General features: G+C 50.1%; 1 protein-coding gene across 2 annotated transcripts in view; it reads left to right on the top strand.

Annotated features, from left to right (window-relative positions):
* The first annotated feature begins 3683 nt into the window (after positions 1 to 3683).
* Positions 3684 to 23589, top strand: part of C3 (complement C3) — a 30601-nt gene continuing 10695 nt past the window's right edge. For both annotated transcript variants that reach the window (XM_016197992.2, XM_087816010.1), the window contains exons 1-27: positions 3684 to 3757; positions 4531 to 4723; positions 5546 to 5708; positions 5803 to 5873; positions 7351 to 7445; positions 7549 to 7631; positions 7716 to 7806; positions 8187 to 8289; positions 8402 to 8528; positions 8805 to 8920; positions 9019 to 9168; positions 9618 to 9827; positions 9962 to 10165; positions 10513 to 10674; positions 11061 to 11190; positions 11432 to 11503; positions 11649 to 11849; positions 13863 to 13971; positions 14241 to 14326; positions 17554 to 17696; positions 17782 to 17994; positions 20244 to 20310; positions 20393 to 20479; positions 21166 to 21369; positions 21780 to 21855; positions 22152 to 22311; positions 23264 to 23362. In XM_016197992.2, the coding sequence (XP_016053478.2) occupies positions 3684 to 3757; positions 4531 to 4723; positions 5546 to 5708; positions 5803 to 5873; positions 7351 to 7445; positions 7549 to 7631; positions 7716 to 7806; positions 8187 to 8289; positions 8402 to 8528; positions 8805 to 8920; positions 9019 to 9168; positions 9618 to 9827; positions 9962 to 10165; positions 10513 to 10674; positions 11061 to 11190; positions 11432 to 11503; positions 11649 to 11849; positions 13863 to 13971; positions 14241 to 14326; positions 17554 to 17696; positions 17782 to 17994; positions 20244 to 20310; positions 20393 to 20479; positions 21166 to 21369; positions 21780 to 21855; positions 22152 to 22311; positions 23264 to 23362 (3489 nt within the window). The remainder of the gene's footprint in view (positions 3758 to 4530; positions 4724 to 5545; positions 5709 to 5802; positions 5874 to 7350; positions 7446 to 7548; positions 7632 to 7715; positions 7807 to 8186; positions 8290 to 8401; positions 8529 to 8804; positions 8921 to 9018; positions 9169 to 9617; positions 9828 to 9961; positions 10166 to 10512; positions 10675 to 11060; positions 11191 to 11431; positions 11504 to 11648; positions 11850 to 13862; positions 13972 to 14240; positions 14327 to 17553; positions 17697 to 17781; positions 17995 to 20243; positions 20311 to 20392; positions 20480 to 21165; positions 21370 to 21779; positions 21856 to 22151; positions 22312 to 23263; positions 23363 to 23589) is intronic.

Raw genomic sequence — 23589 nt, 5'->3', positions numbered from 1 at the left:
TTCGGACTTCTGCCCTCCAGATCTATGAGATAATAAATCAATATTGTTTTAAGCCACCACACTTATGGTTGTTTTTTACAGTAGCAGTCAGAAACTCACACTGTTTAGGAGCACAGACTCTGGAGTTCAGCTGCCTGGGTTCAAATCCCAGCTCTCACCAGCTAGAAGATGTCGGGAAAGTGGCCAAAGCCCTCAGTTTCTTCATTTGTAAAGTGGGGATGGAAATAGCACCTATGGCATGTGAATAAACCAGATACATGAAATAGACAAGATGCTGCCAGCTGAACTTCATGGAGACATTTGCTGTCAATTGCACGTATTCATGAATTATACATCATAACTTTGTAGAAGGAATACAAAGGTGTATTTTAGGGAAAAATTCCCAGTTAATGTGACGTAGATGAACTGGACGAGGTGAGTCTACAGCAAGGAAGCCAGGGAGCACAGGGGTGGAGAGAAGGGATGGGCTAAGAGAGACAGTCTAGGGGCTGGTGAGGGCTGGACACAGAGGATGAGGGAGAGGAAGGAAGGGAAGACTCTGACTGGGAGGCCTGTTGGGGCTCTCAAAGAAATCAGGCAAGAGGGAGGAGCAGCAGGTGTTAGCAAAAATAAGTATACAGTTCAAGCAGGTCCAGCGCTTGCTACGTGCGGGGTGCAGGCTGAGCGTTCTGCTTGCCTGATGCCACCTGCTTGTCACCCCAAGACTTGGAGGGAGGCACATGACTGTGATGTCCAGTGTACAGATCAGGAACAAGCTGGAGAAGTCAAAGGTAGAATCAAAACCTGCCCCCTATGTCCTCCCAGGATGGGGGTCCCTGGAGCCCAGGCCTCTGCTGAGCGTGCATGAAAGCATGGGGGAAAGGAGCCATAGGGCAGATGGATTGATTCAACCAGGTCAAGGTTACCTACGAGTTAATGAGTAATGAATGGGGTGGGTGGGGTGGGGGGAAAACCAGGCTGCACCATGGGGGGAAAAAGGCCTAGCTGTGGGTCGTGGAGGGGAACTCTCAGAAAGCAGTGTGGCAAGGACCCTATCTTGGAAGTGGGGGGCCAGGAGGTGCGCTTCTTGCTATTTCCATGCCTGGCAGTGCCTCTGTGGGGAAAGGGTGGGGTACAGCAGGGAGATAGCTGCACCCAGGCAGGTGTGGGGTAGGAGAGGGGTGCCCAGGCCCCCAAGCCAGAAGTCATCCCCACTTTCTTCCTCTTTTCTCCTTGCACCCTAGCTAGTGTTGTCAGGCAAAATACAGGGTGCTCAGTTAAATTTAAATTTCAGGTAAATAACAGGTACTTTGTTAGTAAAAGTACATCCCAGATGGCCCACTTAGCATCCGCTCAGTCAGCCTCGCTCTACCACCCAATGCTGGGCTAGGTGGGCCTGCTAACTGGAAGTCCCCTCACAAACCACCTTCCCTCTCCCCCTCCCTTCTGGCTTATCTTACCCACCACCCCCCTCCCAAACTTCACACACAAAAGTCAAAACGTATTGCTCCTGTCACCTGTCCTTCCCAATGGGTGCCTTGCTGCATTTTCCCCTCCATCCTTCTGGTCCAGGGCCTTTGAAGCATCTCAGCTCCTTTAATTGTCCAAACAGCAGGAACTATCATCAGTCTCATCATTCAGGTGGATTCACTGAGGCTCTGAGAAAGGAGGAACTAAGCCTTGCAGGCCAGGAACTCCTCAAGGCTGTCAAACCACAGTCTGAATGATTAAGGCTATAATGAAATCAGGAAATGGGGTGGGAATTTGGAGGGGCCAGGGGAGGAAAATAAGAGCAGCATTGGGGGGCCTGAGAATCCTAGCAGGCACCCCACCCCAGTTTCAGAAGTTTAATCTCAATTCTGGAGAATAAGCAGGTGTGTTTGTACTCTCCCTCCTCTTCTAAAGAAAGGGTGTCGCAATCACAGCTGGCAGAGGGAAGGTTTGTTCTGTTTCTCTGTGACTCCCCCACTCTGGACACTGGGGCACAGCCGGGAAAAGGGCAAGAGTGTGGTTTACAGGAACTCAGAACCAGTTCCCCGTTAACCCCTTCAGTGGGGTTTTGGAAACCAGCCCTCCAGGAATCAAGATCCCCAACCCACTATGCTCAGAAGGGACTTCACACACCCCTTACCCCAGATGCCCAGCCTTGCTGGGAATCAGAGAGATGCACGTTAAAATGATACTGAGGCAAAAAGTCAAAACTTTGCCAACTTGATCTCATGGGGGGGGGGGGAGCAGTGGGGAAATTGACAGTTTCCTGCAGGGCCAGCATGTAAATCAATACAATTATAGAGGGGAATTCAGCTCTATCTAGTAAGATTACCAATGCAAGCAGACTTTGATCTGGGTTATCTCCTTTCCTTACAAAACAACCCTGTGAAGTGGGCAATGTGATAACCTCTTTTTACACGGGGAAACTGAGGCTCAGAGTGGTTCTCAGGAGCTTGATACCACTAATATTAAGTGTCAGAGCTGGAAAGTGACACAGGCTCATAACTTACTGGCAAGAGTAGGGTTTTTAACCACGGAAATCTGTCCATCAGTTGGAGGCCGGTGACTTTCACACAATGTGAAAGGAGGCAGTCCTTTTAAGAACAAGGAAATTCTCTGTGCACTGGTAATCAACAGTCTTATTGCCTATAAAGAAGCCAGGTGTGACTCCAGGGGACCAGGAAGAATAGTATGTAGAGCATGCCAATATTTGTTCTTACAGATTGTGAACATTTATAAACACAAATGAGATCTCTGGGAAAAAATTATGATCCTTCATTACATGGTAACAGGCCCAGGAGGAAAATTATCTTTTCCCTATATTTACTTGTACCTTTTAGATGTTAAATCATATGAATATATTACCAATTTACACTAAAAATTAGATATAATTTTTAATAATAATATCCTAAGAGGATGCTGATGTACGACAAATACAAAAGCTAGCATTGAGGACCTCCCTCAAAGATGACTTTTTAAATTATCATAGCTATTCAGGCATCCTGACAAGGGTAGGTGAAGGGAGCTCCAGGCTCCTGTTGCCTTAGAAAACATACTCACCTGAACAGTGAACTCCTGCATATACTTCAAAGCCCAGCTGAAATGGCCCCTCCTCCAAGCAGCCTTCTCTGGCCCTCCAAGAAACAGAGTACTTCTCCACTTGAGATAACACTCCAGAAGGCTAGGAGTGTCTGTGCTAGACTCTGTCTTCACCCCTACCCCATCATGGAAGACTGAAAGTGGGAATCTAGCTACCAGCATGGAGACAGATTTGTAGGAAGGGTTTGGTTAATAAATGCATGGACAAAACTGGAATGGGCCAGGCCCATATATCTGAGGGGGGTGGTCTCTGGCCCTCAGTGTTCCTCCACTACAAAGCAGCTATAACAGGGAAAAGGTCTCTGCTCACCCACTGGCCTTGCCCCTGAGGAAGGCCAGGGCAGGGGGCAATTGTATTCATGTTGGAGGAGGACATGTCCTCAGGTTATTTACCCCAGAACATGCTGGCCCAGGGAATTAAAAAACTTAGGAAACAGTATTGAGAAATCTGGGGCAGCCCCAGGGAGGGAAGAGGCCACGGGGTACAGAGGGCTGGGCTGAGTTGGGGAAAGGCGGGAGCCAGATAAAAGGAGGCTTCCAGCAGCCTCTGCTCACTCCTCCCCGTCCTCTCCCTCCATCCCTCCATCCCTCCGTCCCTCCACTGTTCCTGTACCATGGGGCCTGCTTCAGGTCCCAGCCTGCTGCTGCTACTGCTGACCAGTCTCCCCTTGGCCCTGGGGGACAGCATGTGAGTAGTCATGATGCCACCCCAAACAAAGCAATTTCTGAGGTGGGAGTGGGCATTCAAGGGTTCAGGTCCTTGTAGAATTCAGGGTGCACTTGTGTCTGTGGAGGAGGAATTATTGGGTTGAAGTGTTAATAAACGAGGGCTGCCTGTGACTTTGAGAGTTTATTCGTTGGGTGTTTGTGGAATTCAGGCATTGTGTAGTATGGGGGTGTTTATAAAACTGGGGGCCTGTAGGTCTAAGGTACATGCGGTGTTTGGTGAGTCTGTGGATGGGATAGTTTGGACTTCACAGGATTTGGGAGTTTACAGTTTCAAGATTTATGATTTTCAGTGTTTGAAGAGATGTGGTGTGGGTTTATGTTGGCTGGGGGGAGAAAGGGGATTTAGTTGTATTTATAGGCCCAGGGTGATAGAAGTTTAAGTAAAGGCTTGGGGTGTTCAAGGATTTGAGGTTTAAAGGTTTGGTGCATGTGAGTATGGTTATGTATAGTTTGGGGTGCCTGAGGGTCTGGGTGTTTAGAGACTTGGAATGTTTAAAGATTTAGGGATTAGGGCTTCAGGACTAAGTGTGTGGGTTCCCCGAGTGTAGGTTTGGAAGTCTAGAGAATTGGAGGACTTGCTGGTTCTGGTTTTGAGGTTCAGGGGTTGATGGGACCTGCAGCCCCTGAGCCTTTGCCGGTCACTGGGTCCCCTCCAGGACCAGGGACTGGGGAGGCCCTGGGGAGGGCTGAAATGTCGGCTCCCTGGGATGACCCCATGTATTCCTCTGGCAGGTTCTCCATCATCACCCCCAACATCCTGCGGCTGGAGAACGAGGAGACAGTGGTGCTGGAGGCCCACGATAGGGCAAGTGACGTCCCTGTCAAGGTTATGGTATACGACTTCCCGGGCAAGAAGCAGGTGCTGTCCAGCAAGGAAACCGTGCTGAACAAAGCCAACAGCTACCTGAGCACCGTCACCATCAAGGTGGGTGCACACTGGGGCCCAGCCCTGTCCACGCCCCACCCCTCTATGGATCTTTTCCCCATTCCATCCCTTCCCCTTTCCTCAGCCCTTCCCTATATATATATATTTTTTAATCCAACAAGAATACGCTTTCACTGAGTCTAGAGAGAGAGGAAAGGAGAAGGAGGGAGGGAGACGGAGAGAGAGAAACATCGACGTGAGAAACATTAATATGTTGCCTCCGGTACACACCCCAGCCAGGGGATTGAACCCAAAACCTGAGTATGTGCCCTGACCGGGAATTAAACCCGGTGACCTTTCTGTGTACAAGATGACGCTCCAACCGACTGAGCCACAGTGGCCAGGACAGCCCTTCCCCTTTTGAGTCTCCTCCCTATTTGGTCCCCTCCTTTTATTAGCCACGCCCACTCAGAGCCCCGCCCCTGCTCTGAGCTCCTTCCCTTCCAAGCCCTCCGGACTACCTCTGTGCCCCCTCCTTCCTGAGCCCTTTCCCCCCAAGCCCTCTCTACCTCCAGAACCCCTCTCCTCTCTGAGTCTCCTCCTCTTTCTGAGACCCCTTCCACTATTGAGCCCTCCATCCTCTGAGCCCCTCTCTGATCCCCCTCTCCATTTCTCTCTCTGGTCCCTAGCCCCTCTCTTGCCCTTGCCCTTTCTCTGAGCACCCCTCCTTCCCCAAACCTGGGCAAACTAGAGAGACCAGGAGTGATGGGCAGCCTCTGTTCTGAGGAGGGGCAGATGTGGACCCAGCTGAAAGCCTAGTGGCTGGACAGTGGGCAAGGGGCCCTGGAGCAGACCCCTCCTGATGCCCTGTTCCATGCCTAGATCCCGGCCAGCAAGGAGCTAAAATCACAGAAGGGGAACAAGTTTGTGACTATCCAGGCAGAATTCGATAAAACTGTGGTGGAGAAGGTGGTGCTAATCAGCCTTCAGAGCGGGTATCTCTTCATTCAGACGGACAAGACCATCTACACCCCAGGCTCCACAGGTAAGGGGCTGGTGGGTGGCTCAGAGGGCCGGCTGGGTCCTTGGGAGGGGCAGGGCCTCACTGAGCTGTTCCTTTCTCTCCCATCACCCCTCAGTCCTCTATCGGATCTTCACTGTCGACCACAATCTGCTGCCCGTGGGCCGGACGGTTATCGTCAGCATTGAGGTATCAGCCAGCCAGGCTCCAGACACACTTGGGGCAGAGACTCAAGGAGAGGCAAAGAGAGACCCTGAGACAGAGAAAGAGATATATAGAGGCACAAACTCAGAGGCCTAGAGATGGACGGGGACCCAGGGAGACGGCATGGAACAATGATTGCACCTGTGGGTTCTGGCTCCAGATAAACCCCAGGTCCCTGTGACTCTGGCCAGGTCACTCACCTTCCTGAGCTTAAGTTTCTCACTTGAAGGTTGGGATAATGACACAATTCTATGTAATAGTCTGTTTCATCTACTGTAGCCAGGAGGTGCCTGTGAGAACCTGAGTCAGGTCCAGCCCCTCTGCCCATAGGCCTACAGATAAAAACTCAAGTCCTCCCTGTGTCCTACAAGGCCCAGAATGACCTCCCTTGTCCCCTCCCTGCCCTCACCTACTCCCTCTCTCCCCCTCCCTCACCCTGCTCCAGCCTGCTCTCCTGGCTGTTACTCTGACACATGAGGCACAGTCCTGCCCCAGGGTCTTTGCACTGGTTATTCCTTCTACCCAGAAAACTCTCTTCTCCCAAATAGCCATACCACTTGCCCCTTATCTTCTTTGAGACTTTGCTCAAAAGTCACCAATGTCCCAATTTTACAGTGAGGCCTTTCTGAGCGCCCTGTAAAACTGCAACCCCTCCCATTCACACATGCACTCCACTCTTCTCTCTTGCTGCCATCCTTTTGGCATCACGTAATTTGGATTTATTTTATTAATTGCCTCTCCACCAACCTCTGTGTAACCTAAATTCCCTACCGGAAGGAGTTTTTATCTGTTTGCTCAGGGCCTTATTTCCTGCATTCAACAAAGTGCTTGGCATATAATGGGGCTTAATAAACACTGACTGGAAGAAAGGAGGCAGAGAGAGAGAAAGGAAAAAGCGAAATGTCACCTTTGCCAAGAGGAGCTCATTATCCACAGTTACCCTGGTTTCCAAGAGGAGCCAGAAAACCAGATTTTTATGTGATGCCTCCTGATGTTTAACTGTTGGCAAGAAATGAAGTAATATGTGTACACAAAACTGCTATTCTTGTAGGACAGTAAGTTGAACAGAGGCAATTAAGTATGGCTTAGCACAAATTAAATGCTTAGCCCAGGGTCTTGCACAAAAGTAGGTAATAAATTCTAGTGATTCTTAATATTCGGGGGATACTCATAATAATGAGCTCCTGCTACATAAACCATGTCCCAAGCCAGTGATGTAGGGGCTGTATTTATTTTCTGTTTTCAGATGTGCACATTGAGCACAAAGAAGTTAAGTAACTTGCCCAAGGTCACACAGCTTGTAGGTGGCACAGTGGGATTTGAACCCAGGCTGACCAACTCAGGTCCCTGTTCTTGACTGCTGCTTCTGTAGATATGACCCAGAGAGACTGTCAGGGAGAGGGGAGCCGAGGGGCTAAACCTGGTCTCTGAAGAACCACACCCCCTCCCTGTCTGTCTATAGACCCCCGAAGGCATTCCCGTCAAGAGGGACACCCTGTCTTCTCAAAACCACTTTGGCATCTTGCCCTTGTCTTGGAATATCCCGGAGCTGGTCAAGTATGTCAGGCCTTCCAGGAGAGGGTTTGGGGTTCCTTTATGCCAGAAGAAGGAGTGGGGGGCTGCCAGGTCTGACCAGATCACTCACCTGCCTTCCCCACAGCATGGGGCAGTGGAAGATACAAGCCCACTATGAAGATTCACCAGAGCAGGTCTTCTCCACTGAGTTTGAGGTGAAAGAGTATGGTAAGAGAAGGAGGGAGCCAGGGGGTGGGGCCCATAATGCTGGGCCTCGCACCAGCCCCTCACCCGTGCCATCTCTCCCCGCAGTGCTGCCCAGTTTCGAAGTCCAAGTGGAACCTGCAGAGAAATTCTACTACATTGATGACCCAAAGGGCCTGGAGGTCACCATTACAGCCAGGTGAGGGGTCAGGTGGGGACCAGGTGAGGGGCCAGGTGAGAACTAGGTGAGGGCCCAAGTAAGGGGTCAGGTGGGGACCAGGTGAGGGGCCAAGTGAGAGGTTAGGTGGGGACCAGGTGAGGGGCCAAGTGAGGGGTCAGGTGGGGACCAGGTGAGGGGCCAAGTGAGGGGTCAGGTGGTGACCAGGTGAGGGGCTAAATGCGGGGTTAGGTGGGGACCAGGTGAGGGGCTGGGTGAGGGCCAGGTAAAGAGCTAGGCGAAAGCTAGGTGAGGGTGAGGTGGGAGGCTGGGGATCCTGGGTCCTCACCATGAGCAGGGGAAGTTTGGGGGAGGCTCCGCCTTCTAAAAGGGGAGAGCCTGAGACCCTCCTTGCTGCGCAGGTTCCTATACGGGAAGAATGTGGAAGGAACAGCGTTCGTCATCTTCGGGGTCCAGGATGGTGACCAGAGGATTTCACTTGCCCAGTCGCTCACCCGTGCTGTGGTACCTGCCAGAGGCCCCTCTGAGCATCCTCCACTCTGAACCCTCCCCTCCCCTCTCTGAATCCCTCCCCCCCCACCCCTCCCACTCTCTGAGCACTCATTTCCTACCCCAGATCGATGATGGCACTGGGGTGGCTGTGCTGAGCCGAGAGGTCCTGCTGAATGGGGTGCAGCCCTCCGGAGAGGATGCCCTTGTGGGAAAGTCATTGTACGTGTCGGTCACCGTCATCCTGCACTCAGGTGAGGCCAGGGCCAAGGGTGGACTGTCCCACCACACAGTCCAGTCTGAGAGGAGGGGCCCGACCCAGGGAGGCAGCTCGGCCTGAGGGAGGAGGCCCAGAATGAAGGTGGGGTCCAGTCTGAGGTACAAAACTCAACCTGATGAGGGAGGCCCAGTCAGAGGGAGGGGGCCTCAATGAAGGTAGGAGCAGCCTGCTGAACAGGGACTCCAGTATGAAGACAGGGTCCAATCTGAGGGGCGATGCCTGGTCTTGAGCTCACAGCTGGCCCCCTCAGGCAGCGACATGGTGGAGGTGGAGCGCAGCGGGATCCCCATCGTGACTTCCCCCTACCAGATCCACTTCACCAAGACGCCCAAGTTCTTCAAACCCGCCATGCCCTTTGACCTCATGGTGAGACCCAGGGCGAGGTTGCACCCCCACCCCACTCCTGAACACTGGCCATGCCTCTGGGTCTGCTGAACCCCCTCCACCTTCCCCTGTACCCACAGGTGTTTGTGACGAACCCCGACGGCTCCCCAGCCCGCCACATCCCCGTGGCGACTCAGGACTCCACCCAAGGGCAGTCTCTGACCCAAGATAATGGCGTGGCTAAGCTGACCATCAACACCCACAGGAGCTCCCAGCCCCTGTCCATCACTGTGAGTCTGCCCCAACCATAGGACCCCCACCAGGACACAGGACTTTATTTGTACAGCAGGGTCCTAATGTTTGTACAAAGGCATCTTGTCATGTGCATAACAGGGTCCTTTCATTTGCACAAAGGGGTCTTGCCGTTCACATAGAGATGTTTCATTTGCATAGAGGAGTTCTTGTCTGCACAACGGGGTCCTGCCATCTGGATAGATGGTCCTCCTGCCATTTGCACAGGGCCCTCCTGTCATCTGCATAGATGTCCTTCTTCTAAGGACCCTTGTGATGACATTGGACCCATCTGGGTAACCTCAGATAGCGTCCCCATGTCCAGATCCTTAACTCAATCCCATCTGCAAAGTCTCCCTTGTCATGTCAGGCACCACGTTCCCAGGCCTGGGGGTTCAGACGCAGACCTCTCGGGTAGGCCAGCACGCATTCCTCTCTCCCTGCTCAGGTACGCACAGTGAAGGAGGGCATCCCAGAGGCACGACAGGCCACCAACAAAATGCAGGCCCTGCCCTACAGCACGATGGGCAACTCCAACAACTACCTGCACCTCTCTGTGCCCCGAGTGGAGCTCAAGCCAGGCGACACGCTCCACGTCAACTTTCACCTGCGAATGGACCCCGGCCAGGATGCCAATATCCGATACTACACCTACCTGGTGCGTGGCTTCCTACAACCCCCAGGTTTCCCTCCTCCTCGCTTCTCCAGCACCTCCAACGCCCTTTCTCATTCCAGATCCCCCCATCCTCCCTCCTGCTTCCTGATCCTTATGCCAACCTGTCCCCCCCCCAGGTCATGAACAAGGGGAAGCTCTTGAAGGTGGGACGCCAGGTGCGAGAGGCCGGCCAGGACCTGGTGGTGCTGCCTCTGACCATCACGCCAGACTTTATCCCTTCCTTCCGCCTGGTGGCCTATTACACGCTGATCACCAGAGGCCAGAGGGAGGTGGTGGCCGATTCCGTGTGGGTGGATGTCAAGGACTCGTGTGTGGGCAAGGTGAGCGTGGCTGTCTCTGTGCCCATCTTGGGACCCTCTGCTTTCTCTGCCTCTGCCTGTCTCCAGCCTCTGAACCCGTTTCCCCCCTGCTTGTAGAGTTCCTGCCTCTCTCTTCGCCTTTTCCATCTCGTTCTCTTCCCTGTTTTAATCTCAGTATCTCTCTTGCTTCCAGTTTTCTCTTTCCTTGACTTTCCACCTGATGCTGGTTCTTGGTGCCTCCCTTCTTCTCTCTGTCTCCACCTTTCTCTCTTTCCAGACCAGACCGGGACCCCCGCTGTCCTCTACTGACCACAGCTGGGGCCTTGCTGGGCTCACTTCTCCCTCCCGCCCCTTCAACCTCCTCACAGCTGGTGGTGAAAAGTGCCCTGAAGGAGGAGAAGCAGCAGCATCTACCTGGACAACAGATATCGCTCAAGATCGAGGGCAACCAGGGGGCTCGAGTGGGGCTCGTGGCCGTGGACAAGGGCGTGTTTGTGCTGAATAAGAAGAACAAGTTGACTCAGAGTAAGGTATGTCCCCATGTCGCTGAGGTTGGGTAGAAGATGGCAGAGGCGAAGAGATGGCGTTGGGTTGAGGTGGCAGTGGTGCTGGGGAGAACCGTTGATGTGCGGCTGGGTGTGGGTTGAGTGCAGAGATCAAAGGGGACACAGACATGGGGATGGGTTGAAGTTCAAGTTCCAAATGGGAATGTGGATGGACAAGGCTCTAAGTTGAGGATGGTCATGTTGATGGGCACAGCTCTGATTCCAAGAGCAGCACACTCTGGTTCACCCACCGGGGAGTATCTGGGGACCAAGATGAGGACAGGGGAGAGGTTGGGTGGATATGTTGGTGAGTTGACTCAGGCACTGCTGGCCTGGCCTCAGCCTACACTCGACCCCCTCCCGCTCCGCAGATCTGGGACACAGTGGAGAAGGCAGACATTGGCTGCACACCGGGCAGTGGAAAGGACTATGCGGGCGTCTTTACGGACGCAGGGCTGGCCTTCCAGACCAACAAAGGCCTGAAGACAGAACAGCGGTCAGGTGAGGAGTCGGCCAGTGGACATCCAGGGAGGGGCAGCACTTCTACCTCCCAGACAGGATCAGGGGACCCTGGGTCCTGCCTCCATCACCAACTAGCAAATCACTCTCCTCTCCAAGCCTCAGTGTCTTCATCGGTTAAATGGGAGCAATAACACTCCTACTTCGAGGCTGCTGTGAGGAGTAAACCAAGGACAGGCAGTCAGTGCTTAATCCATCTTGTTCCATCCACCTGCCCCCTCAGATATGTCGTGCCCGAAACCAGCCACCCGGCGCCGCCGCTCGGTGCAGCTCATGGAGAAGAGGAAGGACAAAGGTGGGAGCCTTCATCTGCCCGCCCCAACCTTGCACCTTGTCTATTGAGATCCCAGCAAAGGGGGAGGAGGGGAAGGCTTGGATGCGGGGAAGGTCTCCCTGGAGAGGCCCCGCAGGGCGCGTGACTGGGGGGTGTGCTCCCACAGCGGGACAGTACCGGGACAAGGAGCTGCGTAAGTGCTGCGAGGACGGCATGCGGGAGAACCTCATGAAGTACTCGTGCCAGCGCAGGGCGCAGTACATTCTCCAGGGCAAGGCCTGCGCAAGCGCCTTCCTCGACTGCTGCAACTACATCACCCAGATGCGGATCCAGCACCTCAAGAAGGGGAACCTGGGGCTGGCCAGGAGTGAGTCCTGGGGCAGGGAGGGGCCCTGTCTGAGAGGGGAGGAGGTGCCTGTCATTGGGGACGGTAAACTGTGTTGATCAAATTTGGTTGCAAGAGCAAAGGCAAGTGTGAGTGGCTTGTGAAACTGAGGGAAATTACATGATCAATTACAGGGCTGAAAGTCACAAAAAAGAATGCCTCTGCTTAAAACCCAGGGAAGACTGGGAAGCTTGCCCGGGGCAGGCTGGCAGACCAACACAAAAATAATGATCTTTTTTTTTTCTTTAAACAGCCTTCAACTTACAGACAAACTGTTGTGCAGATTAAAAACCTTTTCCCCGCTTGAACTGTTTGATGCCCCCACAGTTCTGAATAGTTTAGTGTGGATTTTTTTGGGAAGCAAAGATATTCTCCTAAAAACCACAGCACAGTGATCAGAATCAGGACATTAATGGTGATTTGTTTCCACCATCTAATGCACAGACTCCACTCAGATTTTGCCACTTTTTAATTTTCTTTTTAGTCCTCTATAGGCAAAGGATCAGTTCAGAATCACGCGTTGCATATATGTGTCTGGTTGTGTCTCTTCCGCCTCCTCCTAGCTGTCCAACCCCCAGCAGCTCTCAGTCTTTCGGTACCTTTCACGTTCTTGACATATGAAATACACAGGCCAGATAATTTGAAGATTGTCTGGCAACCTGGGTCTGTCTGATGTCTCTTCATGATCACATTCAGGTTTCGCATTTTTGGCAGGACTGTCACAGAAGAGATATCGTGTACTCCTTGGTGCCTCGTGTCAGGAGGCGCGTGACATTGACTTGTCCCATGATTGGTGATGCAAACCTCGATCATTTGATTGAGGCGGTGTCTGCCCTGTTTCTCCATTGTAAAGTTCCTCTTTATTCCTTTTATTTATGTTTTTTTTTAAACATTTTAAAAAATTTAAATCAAGAGAGATGTTCCTAAAGATCAATGTTCACTCAGCCTTTAAGATAACAGATATGGATGGATGCCTTATATGGTAACACATGATTTTTGTGTACATCTGTACTTCGGGGTGGGGGCTTAGAAATTAGCAGCAGCCTCTCAGAGGCAGCTGTTGCCAAAGTGGACAAGTATTTCTAAATTCTTTTAGCTGGAAAGCTAGCACCCCCTTCACCTCTCCACCCTCCAAAATACACAAAGATTCCCAACACGCATGAGCAAAGGACTCTCTATCTTCAGTCTCTTTGCAAATTATGACAACTAGGCATGCTGCTTTCTACTCCAGTGACAGAGAGACTTTCTTCTGCAAAGAGAAGATAAGGCTACTGAGGAAGTTAGAACTCTGATCTGCTGGGATATGGTTTACACTCACATGGAGATTTATTTTTCAGTAGTGTGTATGTTTTTTAGTCAAATGGGGGTGAGACAGAGGATTGCTTAAATGTTAGTACCCCCAAAAGTACTTCGATAGATTATCCTAGAGCATGAGTGGATTTGAGCATCTATGCAATTCCGCCTACTTTGTTGTTAAACAGACCCAGAGCCAAGTTAAAACCTGTCCATCATTTTTTGAGGAGCACAGCCAGCGGTGAACCCTATTCCAGCCCAGCTTTGTTTACTTGCTGATGGCGTCCAGCTGGCTGTAGAGGCCACCACCTCTTCAGGGTCTCCAGCAAGCCAGGAATCTCTCCTCTCACCTTGTTGCTCTCAGGACCCACGTGATTTCAGACTCAGCAGGCACGGTGCCTGGGGTCATGATACCTTTAGAAGCTTACACAGGTGCTTTTGTTTCTTTGAAAATCAGAGGAAATGAATACAACCTAGCCTGGATTATCTTTGCCTTTATACCAACACAGTTGTAAAATATGATTTTTAATATTTTTATGGAGGCAGGAGCCCTCAAAGGCAAATATACCTGGGCCTCCCCCAAAGTCATCACATGGCTATGGGTAGGTTTCGCTGCCAGGAACCCCTCCAGAGATGAGTATCTACGGGGACAGGAGGGAAAGTGGGTCTGTTCTAAACCCAGCTTGCCCCCCACCTGCCCAGGTGACCTGGATGAGGATATCATTCCAGAAGAAGACATCGTTTCCCGAAGCCAGTTCCCTGAGAGCTGGCTGTGGACCATCGAGGACTTAAAGGACCCAGAGAAAAATGGGTGAGGCTGGGATACCCCCATTTCAACCCATCCCCAGGCCACTTCTTACCAACACCCTAGACCAGACCATTTAATTTGCATGCACCCCAACTCCCCCCGTTTTCTGGAGTCACACTGGAACTCCACAACCCAACCTAGAAAAAACAAGAGGTGAGCTACCTCTATGTGCCCACCCCTGCTCCCCTCCAACCTGTCCCTTGGGGCCCCTCCATGCCCTCTCTCCCCCTCCACCACATCTTCTCCTAAGGCCCCATTTCTCCTCCATCTAGAGTCTCCTCGAAGACCATGAAGGTGTTTTTGAAAGACTCCATCACCACCTGGGAGATTATGGCTGTGAGCTTGTCAGACAAGAAAGGTGAGGGGGGGTGGCTTCGCTTTCTCAGGAGGCAGGCCCCCAGGGTCCCTGGGCATTTTCCTTTTCTCATCCACCCCGAAGATCCTCTGCTTCTTGGTGGCTGACACTCCACCGCTTGGTTCCTGGGGGGGGGGGGGGGCATCAGAGTCTAGGTTGTGGGTGTCAGTGCTTTTTATTTTTTAAACTGATTTTTTTCTCAGAGCAGTTTTAGTTTCACAGCAAAACTGAGCAGAAAGGCCCTGGCTGGTGTGGCTCAGTTGGTTAGGGCATCGTCTCGTACACCAAAAGGTGGAGGGTCCGATTCCCCGTCAGGGCACATACCCAGGTTGCGGGTAGTCGGGGCGCATGCTGGAGGCAACCAATCAGTGTTTCTCTCTCACATTGATGTTTCTCTCTCTCTCTCCTTTCCTCTCTCTAAGATCAATTTTTAAAAACTCTATTCAAAAAAATTGGGCAGAAAGTACAGAGATTTCCTATGTACCCCCCCCATGCACAGCATCCCCCACCAGAGTGGTGCGTTTGTTATACTCAATCGTGATCGCCCCGAGTCTGTAGCTGACATTAGGACTCACCCTTGGCGTTGTACATTCCATGCGTTTGGGCCGATGTATTATGACATGAGTCCACCATTGCAGAATTGTACAGGCTAATTTGCAACCACAGAAACTTTTAAGGAGGCGATGTCGACATGATAGTTGGTAAAGCGATTAAGAAAAAGGAGGAAGCCGGGTGAAATGGGGGGGTTGAAACATCGGTGGTCAGATTGTGAAGCGTGACAAAAAGTATACCCGTCCCCTGGCCACCGACCGATGGAGTGAAACTCTGAGGCGCTCTAGCTAAATATGGATGGTTTAGAGCAGGGCCGGGAGTTGGGTGAGGAGAGTAAGGCCCTGAATTTCAGTGCAAAACGTAAGTGGGTGCCAAAAAGCCAGTCATCAAGATAAATAATATTTCAAAAGCAATTGTTTTTTGAAAATAAAAATGACTACCAAAAAAATCTATGATGAACAAAATATCCAAATTTTAAACAGAGACCAGAGCCATACATGCCCCAACCAGGGATCAAACCTGGAACCTGGGTATGTGCCCTGACTAGAAACTGAACTCACAACCTTTCGGTGTTCGGGGTGACTCTCCAACCAACTGAGCCACACTAGCCAGGGTCAATTTACTTTTTTTTTTAACATCTTGCGTTTAGAGTAGTACATCTGTTACAATCAATGGGCCAATATTGATTATTAACTGAAGTCTATATTGACATTGGGATTAGTGCTTGGTGTTATACATTCTATGACTTGGGACAAATGTATAATGACATGTCTTCACTGTTACAGTATCTCACAGAATAATTGTTCACTGCCTTAAAAATGACACTTGTGTGTCAGAAGTCATTGTTTTTCAGTTCTCTTTCCATCCTTTCATCTTTTTCAAGGAGAAAAGTTAAGTCTGGTGCGAGAAAGAATGTGCTCACCTCCTCTCAATTCCTGTTTAACTCCTTTTTCTTTTAACAAAGAGAGAGCAAGGGGTCTAGCTTGCTTTCTTTCTCTTCTTCTTTTTTATTGTTAATGCTCATCTGAGGATATTTTTTCCATTGATTTTTAGAGAGAGTGGAAGGGAGGGAGGTGGGGGGTAGGGGGGAGGGAGGGGAAAGAGAGAGAGAGAGGGAGAGACATCGATGTTGGTTGCCTTGTGCACGCACCCAACCAGGCCCAGGGATCGAGCCCGCAACCAAGGTACTTGCCCTTGACCCGGAATTGAACCCATGACCCTTTGGTGTGTGGGCTGACACTCTAACCACTGAGCTACACCAGCCAGGGCAGCAAGGGGGCTTAGCTTTCTGCAGGCAACATGGACTGGCCAGTATTTATAATTTTTTTTAAATATATCTTTATTTTTAATTTTTTTTAATATATATTTTTTATTGATTTCAGAGAGAGGAAAGGAGAGGGGAAGAGAGAGAGAAACATCAATGATGAGAGAGTCATTGATCAGCTGCCTCCTGCACGCCCTCGACGGGGGATGGAGCCCGCAACCCGGGCATGTGCCCTGACCGGGAATCGAACTGTGATCTCCTGGATCCTAGGTCTACGTTCAACCACTGACCCACGCCCAACCGGGCTGGCCAGTATTTAACAAAATGTTTTGTTTTCCTGGAGGTAACCTCCTCCTGATGGCACAAGAAGCCACTTTCTCAAACACCACAGTGATACCAAATTAAATTTGAGTTTAAAATGTAAGAACAAATAGTAGGTAAAAAAATAGCTCCAGTGACAATAGCAGCCACCCGAGGGCGATGGGCCAATCACTGTAGGTTGGGAAAGAAGGATTTTGTTCAAGCTTTCTGATTTTTTTTTGCCATTGAAGAATGAACAAAATTTTTTATTAAATCTTCATGAGTTACTAATGTGCCATCATTTTAAATGTGATCATGTTTTCGCAAATTTTGCTTGCATGGACACTTTGCTGGACTTTGATCTGGTGATTTTAACTGTTGTATCACAAGTAACCATAGTGTTTAGCATCATTTTCATTCCATATGGATTGGGGCTACCCATTGAAAATGGTACGTGGGCCCAGCCGCACTGACTCGATTGCAGGTGTGGGGAGGGCAGCCCATCAATGTTTCTCTCTCTGTTTCTCTCTTTCTCCCTTCCTCCCTCTAAGCATGTCCTCAGGTGAGGACTCAAGAAAAAAGGAGAAGAGGGGGAAAAGGGGGCAGAATATAAGTAAGCCAAGGAAGGAAGGAAGGAAGGAAGGAAGGAAGGAGGGAGGGAGGGAGGGAGGGAGGGAGGGAGGGAGGGAGGGAGGGAGGGAGGGAGGGAGGGAGGGAGGGAGGGAAGGGTGTAATGTGGACTGTGTGTGTCATTTTACATTTTCTGGTAGCCCCATGAAAAAGGAGTAGGTGAAATCCATTTCAGGAATACATTTTATTTCACCAAAATATCGTTTCCACATTTTGTAAAAGTTTGCAAAATCACTATCACACTAATAATGTTACAATATTATTATTGTTTGTAATTCATTACCATTACCATTGTTTAGTCTGTGGGCTTCTGAGCTCATAGACTAAGACAAGCTGAGCCTGGGACAGTTCCCGTGGTTAGGGGTAAGCCCTGAGACCCTGGGAGGGGAAGGAACTTGGAGTTGAGCTTGGACCTGGACTTGGACCCTGTCCACCCTACGCACCCCCCTACCCCTGACACTCAGGTTCTGTTTCCCCTGGGCAGGGATCTGCGTGGCTGACCCCTATGAGGTGACAGTGATGCAAGATTTCTTCATCGACCTGCGGCTGCCCTACTCCGTGGTGCGTAACGAGCAGGTGGAGATCCGAGCCGTTCTCTACAACTACCGAGAAGCAAATACGCTCAAGGTGGGCCCTTGGAGCAGCGGAGGCCGAGGGAGGTGTGGACAGGGGCTGCCGCACAAGTCCCTCACCTGGTGCTCTCCCCCGGCAGGTGAGGGTAGAAATGCTCTACAACCCAGCCTTCTGCAGCGTGGCCACTGCCAAGAAGCGTCACCAGCAGGTTCTGTCAATCCCTCCCAAGTCCTCGGTGGCCGTGCCTTATGTCATTGTGCCCCTGAAGATCGGCCTGCAGGAGGTAGAGGTCAAGGCCACCGTCTATGAGTTCTTCATCAGCGATGGTGTAAGGAAGACCCTGAAGGTCGTGGTAAGTCCTCAGGGTACCTGCCGCTTCTTGTCCTTTAAGAAAGGCCCCTGCACTCCTTGTGCTTTCAACTCAGTTTCCAGGCCCCGGCTCTGAGACACTAATACTGTCCAACGTCCGGCTTAGGAAAGTTAGGTCCTAGAAGTTTGAGAGCAGGGCCACAATTAGGGTGAGGCAAGCGAGACATTCTTCTTGGGCATGAAATTTTAAGGGGGTGCCAAAAACCTCAGCAATAGAGATAAACAAACATTTTTCATTAAAATACGTTTTAATATCAAATATGATATTTTGTAAGACATTTCAGTACAGGAGTTTTGTTTTGACTTTTAAAATTTGGGGGAAACATATTTCACAGACCAAATTTTATAATGTAATAATATATAATGTGAGAGTATAGGAAAGTTATATTTTTAGCCTTAAAATATACATTAACAGTTATAATTCTACTCTGAGTACTCCACCATGTGGAACACTTTCAAATATAATAAGCGATAGAATCATCAGTAAAAGGCTTTTGTCATCTTTTTTAATATTTTAAAGCAAAACAAGACCATAAACAAGATCACCAATATTTTAATGCACTAGTTTAAGATATCAAAATTATGCCAAAAATATCCGTGATGAGCAAAATATCAAAATTTTAAACAGAGATAGAATCTGACTGACTAGTCAAGCCATATTGGAATCTGAAGTAAAAAGAAAAGTGAGTGACCCCACAGACATGCCTGTAAGGGATTTTTTTTGTGGTTAATTTTTCCCAAAATTGTTAAAGTAGTTGAAAAAAACTTTGACTCATTGAAAAGCAAATGTGTTAAAACTGAAAGTGAGATTTTATGTTGAAATGTTTTATTCATACCCAAACTGGAATTTGTTATAATTTTTCTTTCCTGGTTTTAAGGGAAGCAAACTCATACTTTTTCAATTACTTCAATGTTCTGGAATAATATTACCATTAGAAAATACATTAAAGTATATATTTAAGGGCACATATTTTTTTCTTTTTCCTTGGGCCCCAATATGGCCCAACGTACGCACTGGTGGGAAAGAAAACCCAGCAGTGTCAGAACCTTGTGGCCAGCTCTTCCCAATTCTGTCTTCACGGACACTGGTAGCTTGAAATCCATCACAGTGGGGATATTTACACCAAGGAAATTGGCAGCACTGCAAATCAGGATTTTTTTCTTCCTGGAGAGCTGGATGTTAAATATTTACCAACATACCTTGGGAAGAAATTCAGTCTGCAAAGGAAAATCTGAGCTTTATTACCAAGTGAAAGGAGAATGGGTTCTGGGAAGGCCGAAACATTCACTATCCACAATAAAGGTTTATCTGAAGACACATGAAAACTTGAGTTGTGTCTTTCATACTAATTAAGCTAGCCCCTAACACTCTGCTAAGTACTTATGCACAGTCTTTTATTGTATTTTTTAAAAATTTTTATTTATTTTAATCATTTGTTTTAAAAATTAATTTTAGCCCTGGTCAGTGTGGCTCAGTAGAGTATTGCCCCATGCACCAAAGGGCTGCAGGTTTGATTCCCGGTCAGGGCACAAACCCTGGGTGCGGTTTGATACCTGTTTGGGGCCCATACAGGAGGCAACCAATTAACGGTTCTGTCTCAAATCAGTGTTTCTCTCTCCCTCTCTCTTCTCTTCCTTCTTCTCTAAAAATCAATAAAAACATATCCTTGGATGAGGCTTTAATATAATTAATTAAATTTAAAAATTTAATATTTGTGTATTTTTCTATTTATTTTATTTATTATTTTAAATTAATTATTGTATTTCATTTTTAAATTTAATTTTACTTTTTACATTTTATTTTATTTGTATTTTATATAACCCATTGAGAGGCACTGGGTTGAAAACCCAGCCAACTGAGCCACACCGGCCAGGGCCAGTTTCCCCATCTTTAAAATGGGAGTGATAATTTCGGTACCTATTGCAAAGATTAAATGACTCAACCTGAATAAAGAAAGCTTCTAGGCACATAGGAAGATTTCTAAAAGCTTTGTTATTTTATTATTATTAATTTATAATTTTGTTATTAAATCACACAACAGTGTGAGGTAGGTGTTTGTATTGCCTCCTCCTTATAAGGAAGCTGAGGCACAGAGAGGTTAAGTAACTTACTCCCAGTCACACAGCTAAGACCTGCTACAGTAATCACCAGCGCAGTGCCCTGCTGACCAGCTGTTGCTCTCTGTATGTCCTTTCATTCACCCGACTCCCCCTTCCCTCCTCACTGTCCAGCCAGAAGGAATCAGAATGAACAAAACTGTGACCGTTCGCACGCTGGATCCACAAAAGCTGGGCCAGAGTGAGTCAGCCGCAGGAGAGGGTGTGAGGCCTGGGTGGTGAAAGGAGGCTGGTACCAAGGGTGTCTTCCATTCAACCGACAGACGGTGTGCAGCGTGAGGAAATCGAGGCTGCAGACCTCAGCGACCAAGTCCCAGACACAGAGTCGGAAACCAGGATCCTCCTGCAGGGTGAGATACTCTTGGCCTAACCCCATGGGGCCCAGGAAGGTATGGGAGCCAAGGAGGGAGCCCAGTTCCATCTATTTCTGGGAATATTTAACCAAAGCACCTCTCTCCTTCACTTCAGCTAGAACAGCCTCTTCTGGATCTGTTCACAGAAGCCTCCAGGCAGTATTTAGTTCAGCAAATAGCTTCTGCTGATGAAGAAATTTAAGTGAGAAGCAAGAGAGTTCAAGAACAGAAATTCTGGAACTTCTTGCTGAGAATAGAGGATTGGGGTGAGAAGCACAGGAAGGAGCTAGAAAAGCGCCTTGCAACCTGTGAGCTGTTAGGTTTTGAGTAGAGACTCTTGCTTTCCTCATCTGTGATGAAGGCAAATAGCAGTATCTATATCTAAGGGTTGTTGGGAAAATTAAATGAGATACTATATAGTGTTCTCTTAGAAGAGAGCTTGGCAAATAGCATTAAGCATTATAGAATTGTTCATGACAACTGTTCCTGGATTTATTTTACCACTGGTAGAACATGAGGACCCAGGGGCAACCCCCCCTTCAGTCACATGCCTCCAGCCCCCAGCTGACCCTGACTCTTTGGCCCCGGCTGGTTGGAGCCTGGGAAAGCCAGGGACAGCCCCTCCCCTCCTCACCTCATAGTGGGTCTCTTTGCTTGAACACCATTCTTCCTTCTGGCGGCAGGGACCCCGGTGGCCCAGATGGCAGAGGATGCCATCGATGGGCAGCGGCTACAGCACCTCATTGTGACCCCCTCGGGCTGCGGAGAGCAGAACATGATCGGAGTGACGCCCACTGTCATCGCGGTGCACTACCTGGACTACACTGAACAGTGGGACAAGTTTGGCTTTAACAGGCGGCAGGAGGCCCTGGACCTCATCAAGAAGGGTATGTCCCCTTCTCTTGGAAACCTCCTCTGAGGCCCCTCTCTGAGCTCTCTCCTCCTCTGAGACTCCACCCCCTCTTGAGGCCCCTCCCCTCCTCTGAGACCTCCTGTACTCCCCTCTGAGCTCCCTCCCCCTTGAGAACCCTTCCCTCTCTGAACCACCTCTCCTCTGAGATCTCCTTACTCCTCACTCTGATCCCTGCACCCTTTTGGAGCCCCATCCCCCCTTTAAGCTCCCCTCCAGACATCCCTCTTGGTCCTGAGTCCCCTCTTTCCTCTCTGAACCCCTGTCCCACCCTTCATAGAATCCTTGTCCCCTCTCTAAGCCTCTCTCCTCCCTGGCATACCCACACCAGCCACTGCCTCCCCTCAGCCCCCTACTCCTCTGGTGACACTTCTCTCTTCCCTGCAGGGTACACGCAGCAGCTGGCCTTCAGACAGAACAACAAGGCCTTTGCGGCCTTCCTTCACCTGCCATCCAGCACCTGGTGAGCCTGCACCCCCTGAGCAGGACCTGGGTTCTAGCCTGGGGTGGTCTAGGCTGGCATGCCCCTCCTCACAGCCCTGTGCCACTGAACCCCTCCACCTTCAGAGTCAAGGCGCCCACTAACTGAGTGACCTTCTGTCACTAAGCACTGACTGCAAGCAACATTGGGTCCTATGTCCTAGCACGGGAAACTGGGCACACCTGAGCAGGCCCTGCCCCTCTCTGCTCATTGTTTGGCTGGGATGATGGTCTCTGGATCCCAAAGCCAATTGGCCCATGCTCTGTGCCCACCCCCAGGCTGACAGCCTATGTGGTCAAGGTCTTCTCTCTGGCTGCCAACCTCATCGCCATTGACTCCGAAGTCCTCTGTGGGGCTGTCAAGTGGCTGATCCTGGAGAAGCAGAAGCCTGATGGAGTCTTCCAGGAGGATGGGCCCGTGATACACCAAGAAATGATTGTAAGAGGCAGGGATTCAGGCAGGCTGGGGGAGAGGAGCGCCTGAGTGTCACAGCATGGGCAGTACAGAGACCCCACCTGCGATTTGCCCAGTTCCCTGTGTAGGGGTGAGGGGTGGACAGAGAAATAAAGGAGCCAAGAGTGTCACATCTCCTTTGTGAAAACCAGAGATCTCAGGGTCCAATGCAAAATGAAAGTTCCCTGGCTCCCCATTGCTTTGAAAAAAACCTGAGAACTCCCCAGGCCAACAGCGTCAGCATCAGCTTGTTAGAAATGCACATTCTCAGGCTGGACCGCAGATGCACCGCATCAGAAACTTTAGGGGTGGGGCCTAGGAATTGGAGTTTTAATATGCCCCCCACTCCAGGTGATGCTGATGTGCGCTCATGTTGGAGAACCACTGCTTCAGCCTGACTTTACGGGCTTCCAGCCTCACAACCTTCCCCCCTCTCCACACTCCATCTGTATTGCTTGGAGCCTTGCTCTGTCCAGGCACAGGACCTTTGCACATGCTGTTCCCACTGCCTGGCATGCTACCCCTACCCTCTTTGAGAACTGAGTCCTACTCACCCTTCAGATTGTGGCTCCTCCTGTCATCCCTTAGGGATATCTTTCCCAAGCTCCCTGAGTCGCACTCCCACTATCCATTCTCGCTGCCACATCCACTTCTTCTGCACAGCACTCATCAGTCTGTAATGATGTATCTATTGATGAGCTGGTTGTTTCATGTCTGTCTCCCCTACGAGATGGGGAGCTCCATGAGGGCTGGGGCCAGTGTCTGGTTTTTGGCCACCAGCTTGCCCACAACACAAGTGAATACTAGAGTATGGTCCTCCTGTGAGACACTGGGGAGAGACCCAGCCCTGCCCTGCCCTGCTGATCGTACAGGGAGGTTGGATGGCATGTGGGAACACACTGGTGACCCCATCCTTTCTTCCTGTTCCACACCCTAGGGTGGCTTCAGGCATGCTGAGGAGAAAGATGTAGCCCTCACTGCCTTCGTTCTCATCGCACTGCAGGAGGCTAAAGATATTTGCGAGGGACAGGTCAACGTAAGTGTGCTCTATCATCCCCCCTCCCCTCTCCTTCCCAGGCACAGTCACCTTGGAGGTTCTATAATCGCTGCATCTGCTTTGTCTTGGGGATTTGAGAGTGGGTTGTTTGACCTTTAGCTGTCCAAGTGGGGAACTCCAGGATCCCAGCTTCACCAGCTGCTTCTCCCTCCTCAGGACCCCAGAAAAGAGATGAAGGAAAGAAGGATGTTACCTTTAATGGCCAA

This window comes from Miniopterus natalensis, chromosome 4 (genome assembly GCF_054644295.1).
Source record: "Miniopterus natalensis isolate mMinNat1 chromosome 4, mMinNat1.hap1, whole genome shotgun sequence".
NCBI classification, from domain to species: domain Eukaryota; kingdom Metazoa; phylum Chordata; class Mammalia; order Chiroptera; family Miniopteridae; genus Miniopterus; species Miniopterus natalensis.
Note: the sequence above shows the minus strand (reverse complement) of the source record. Positions and strands in the feature narration are given on the sequence as shown.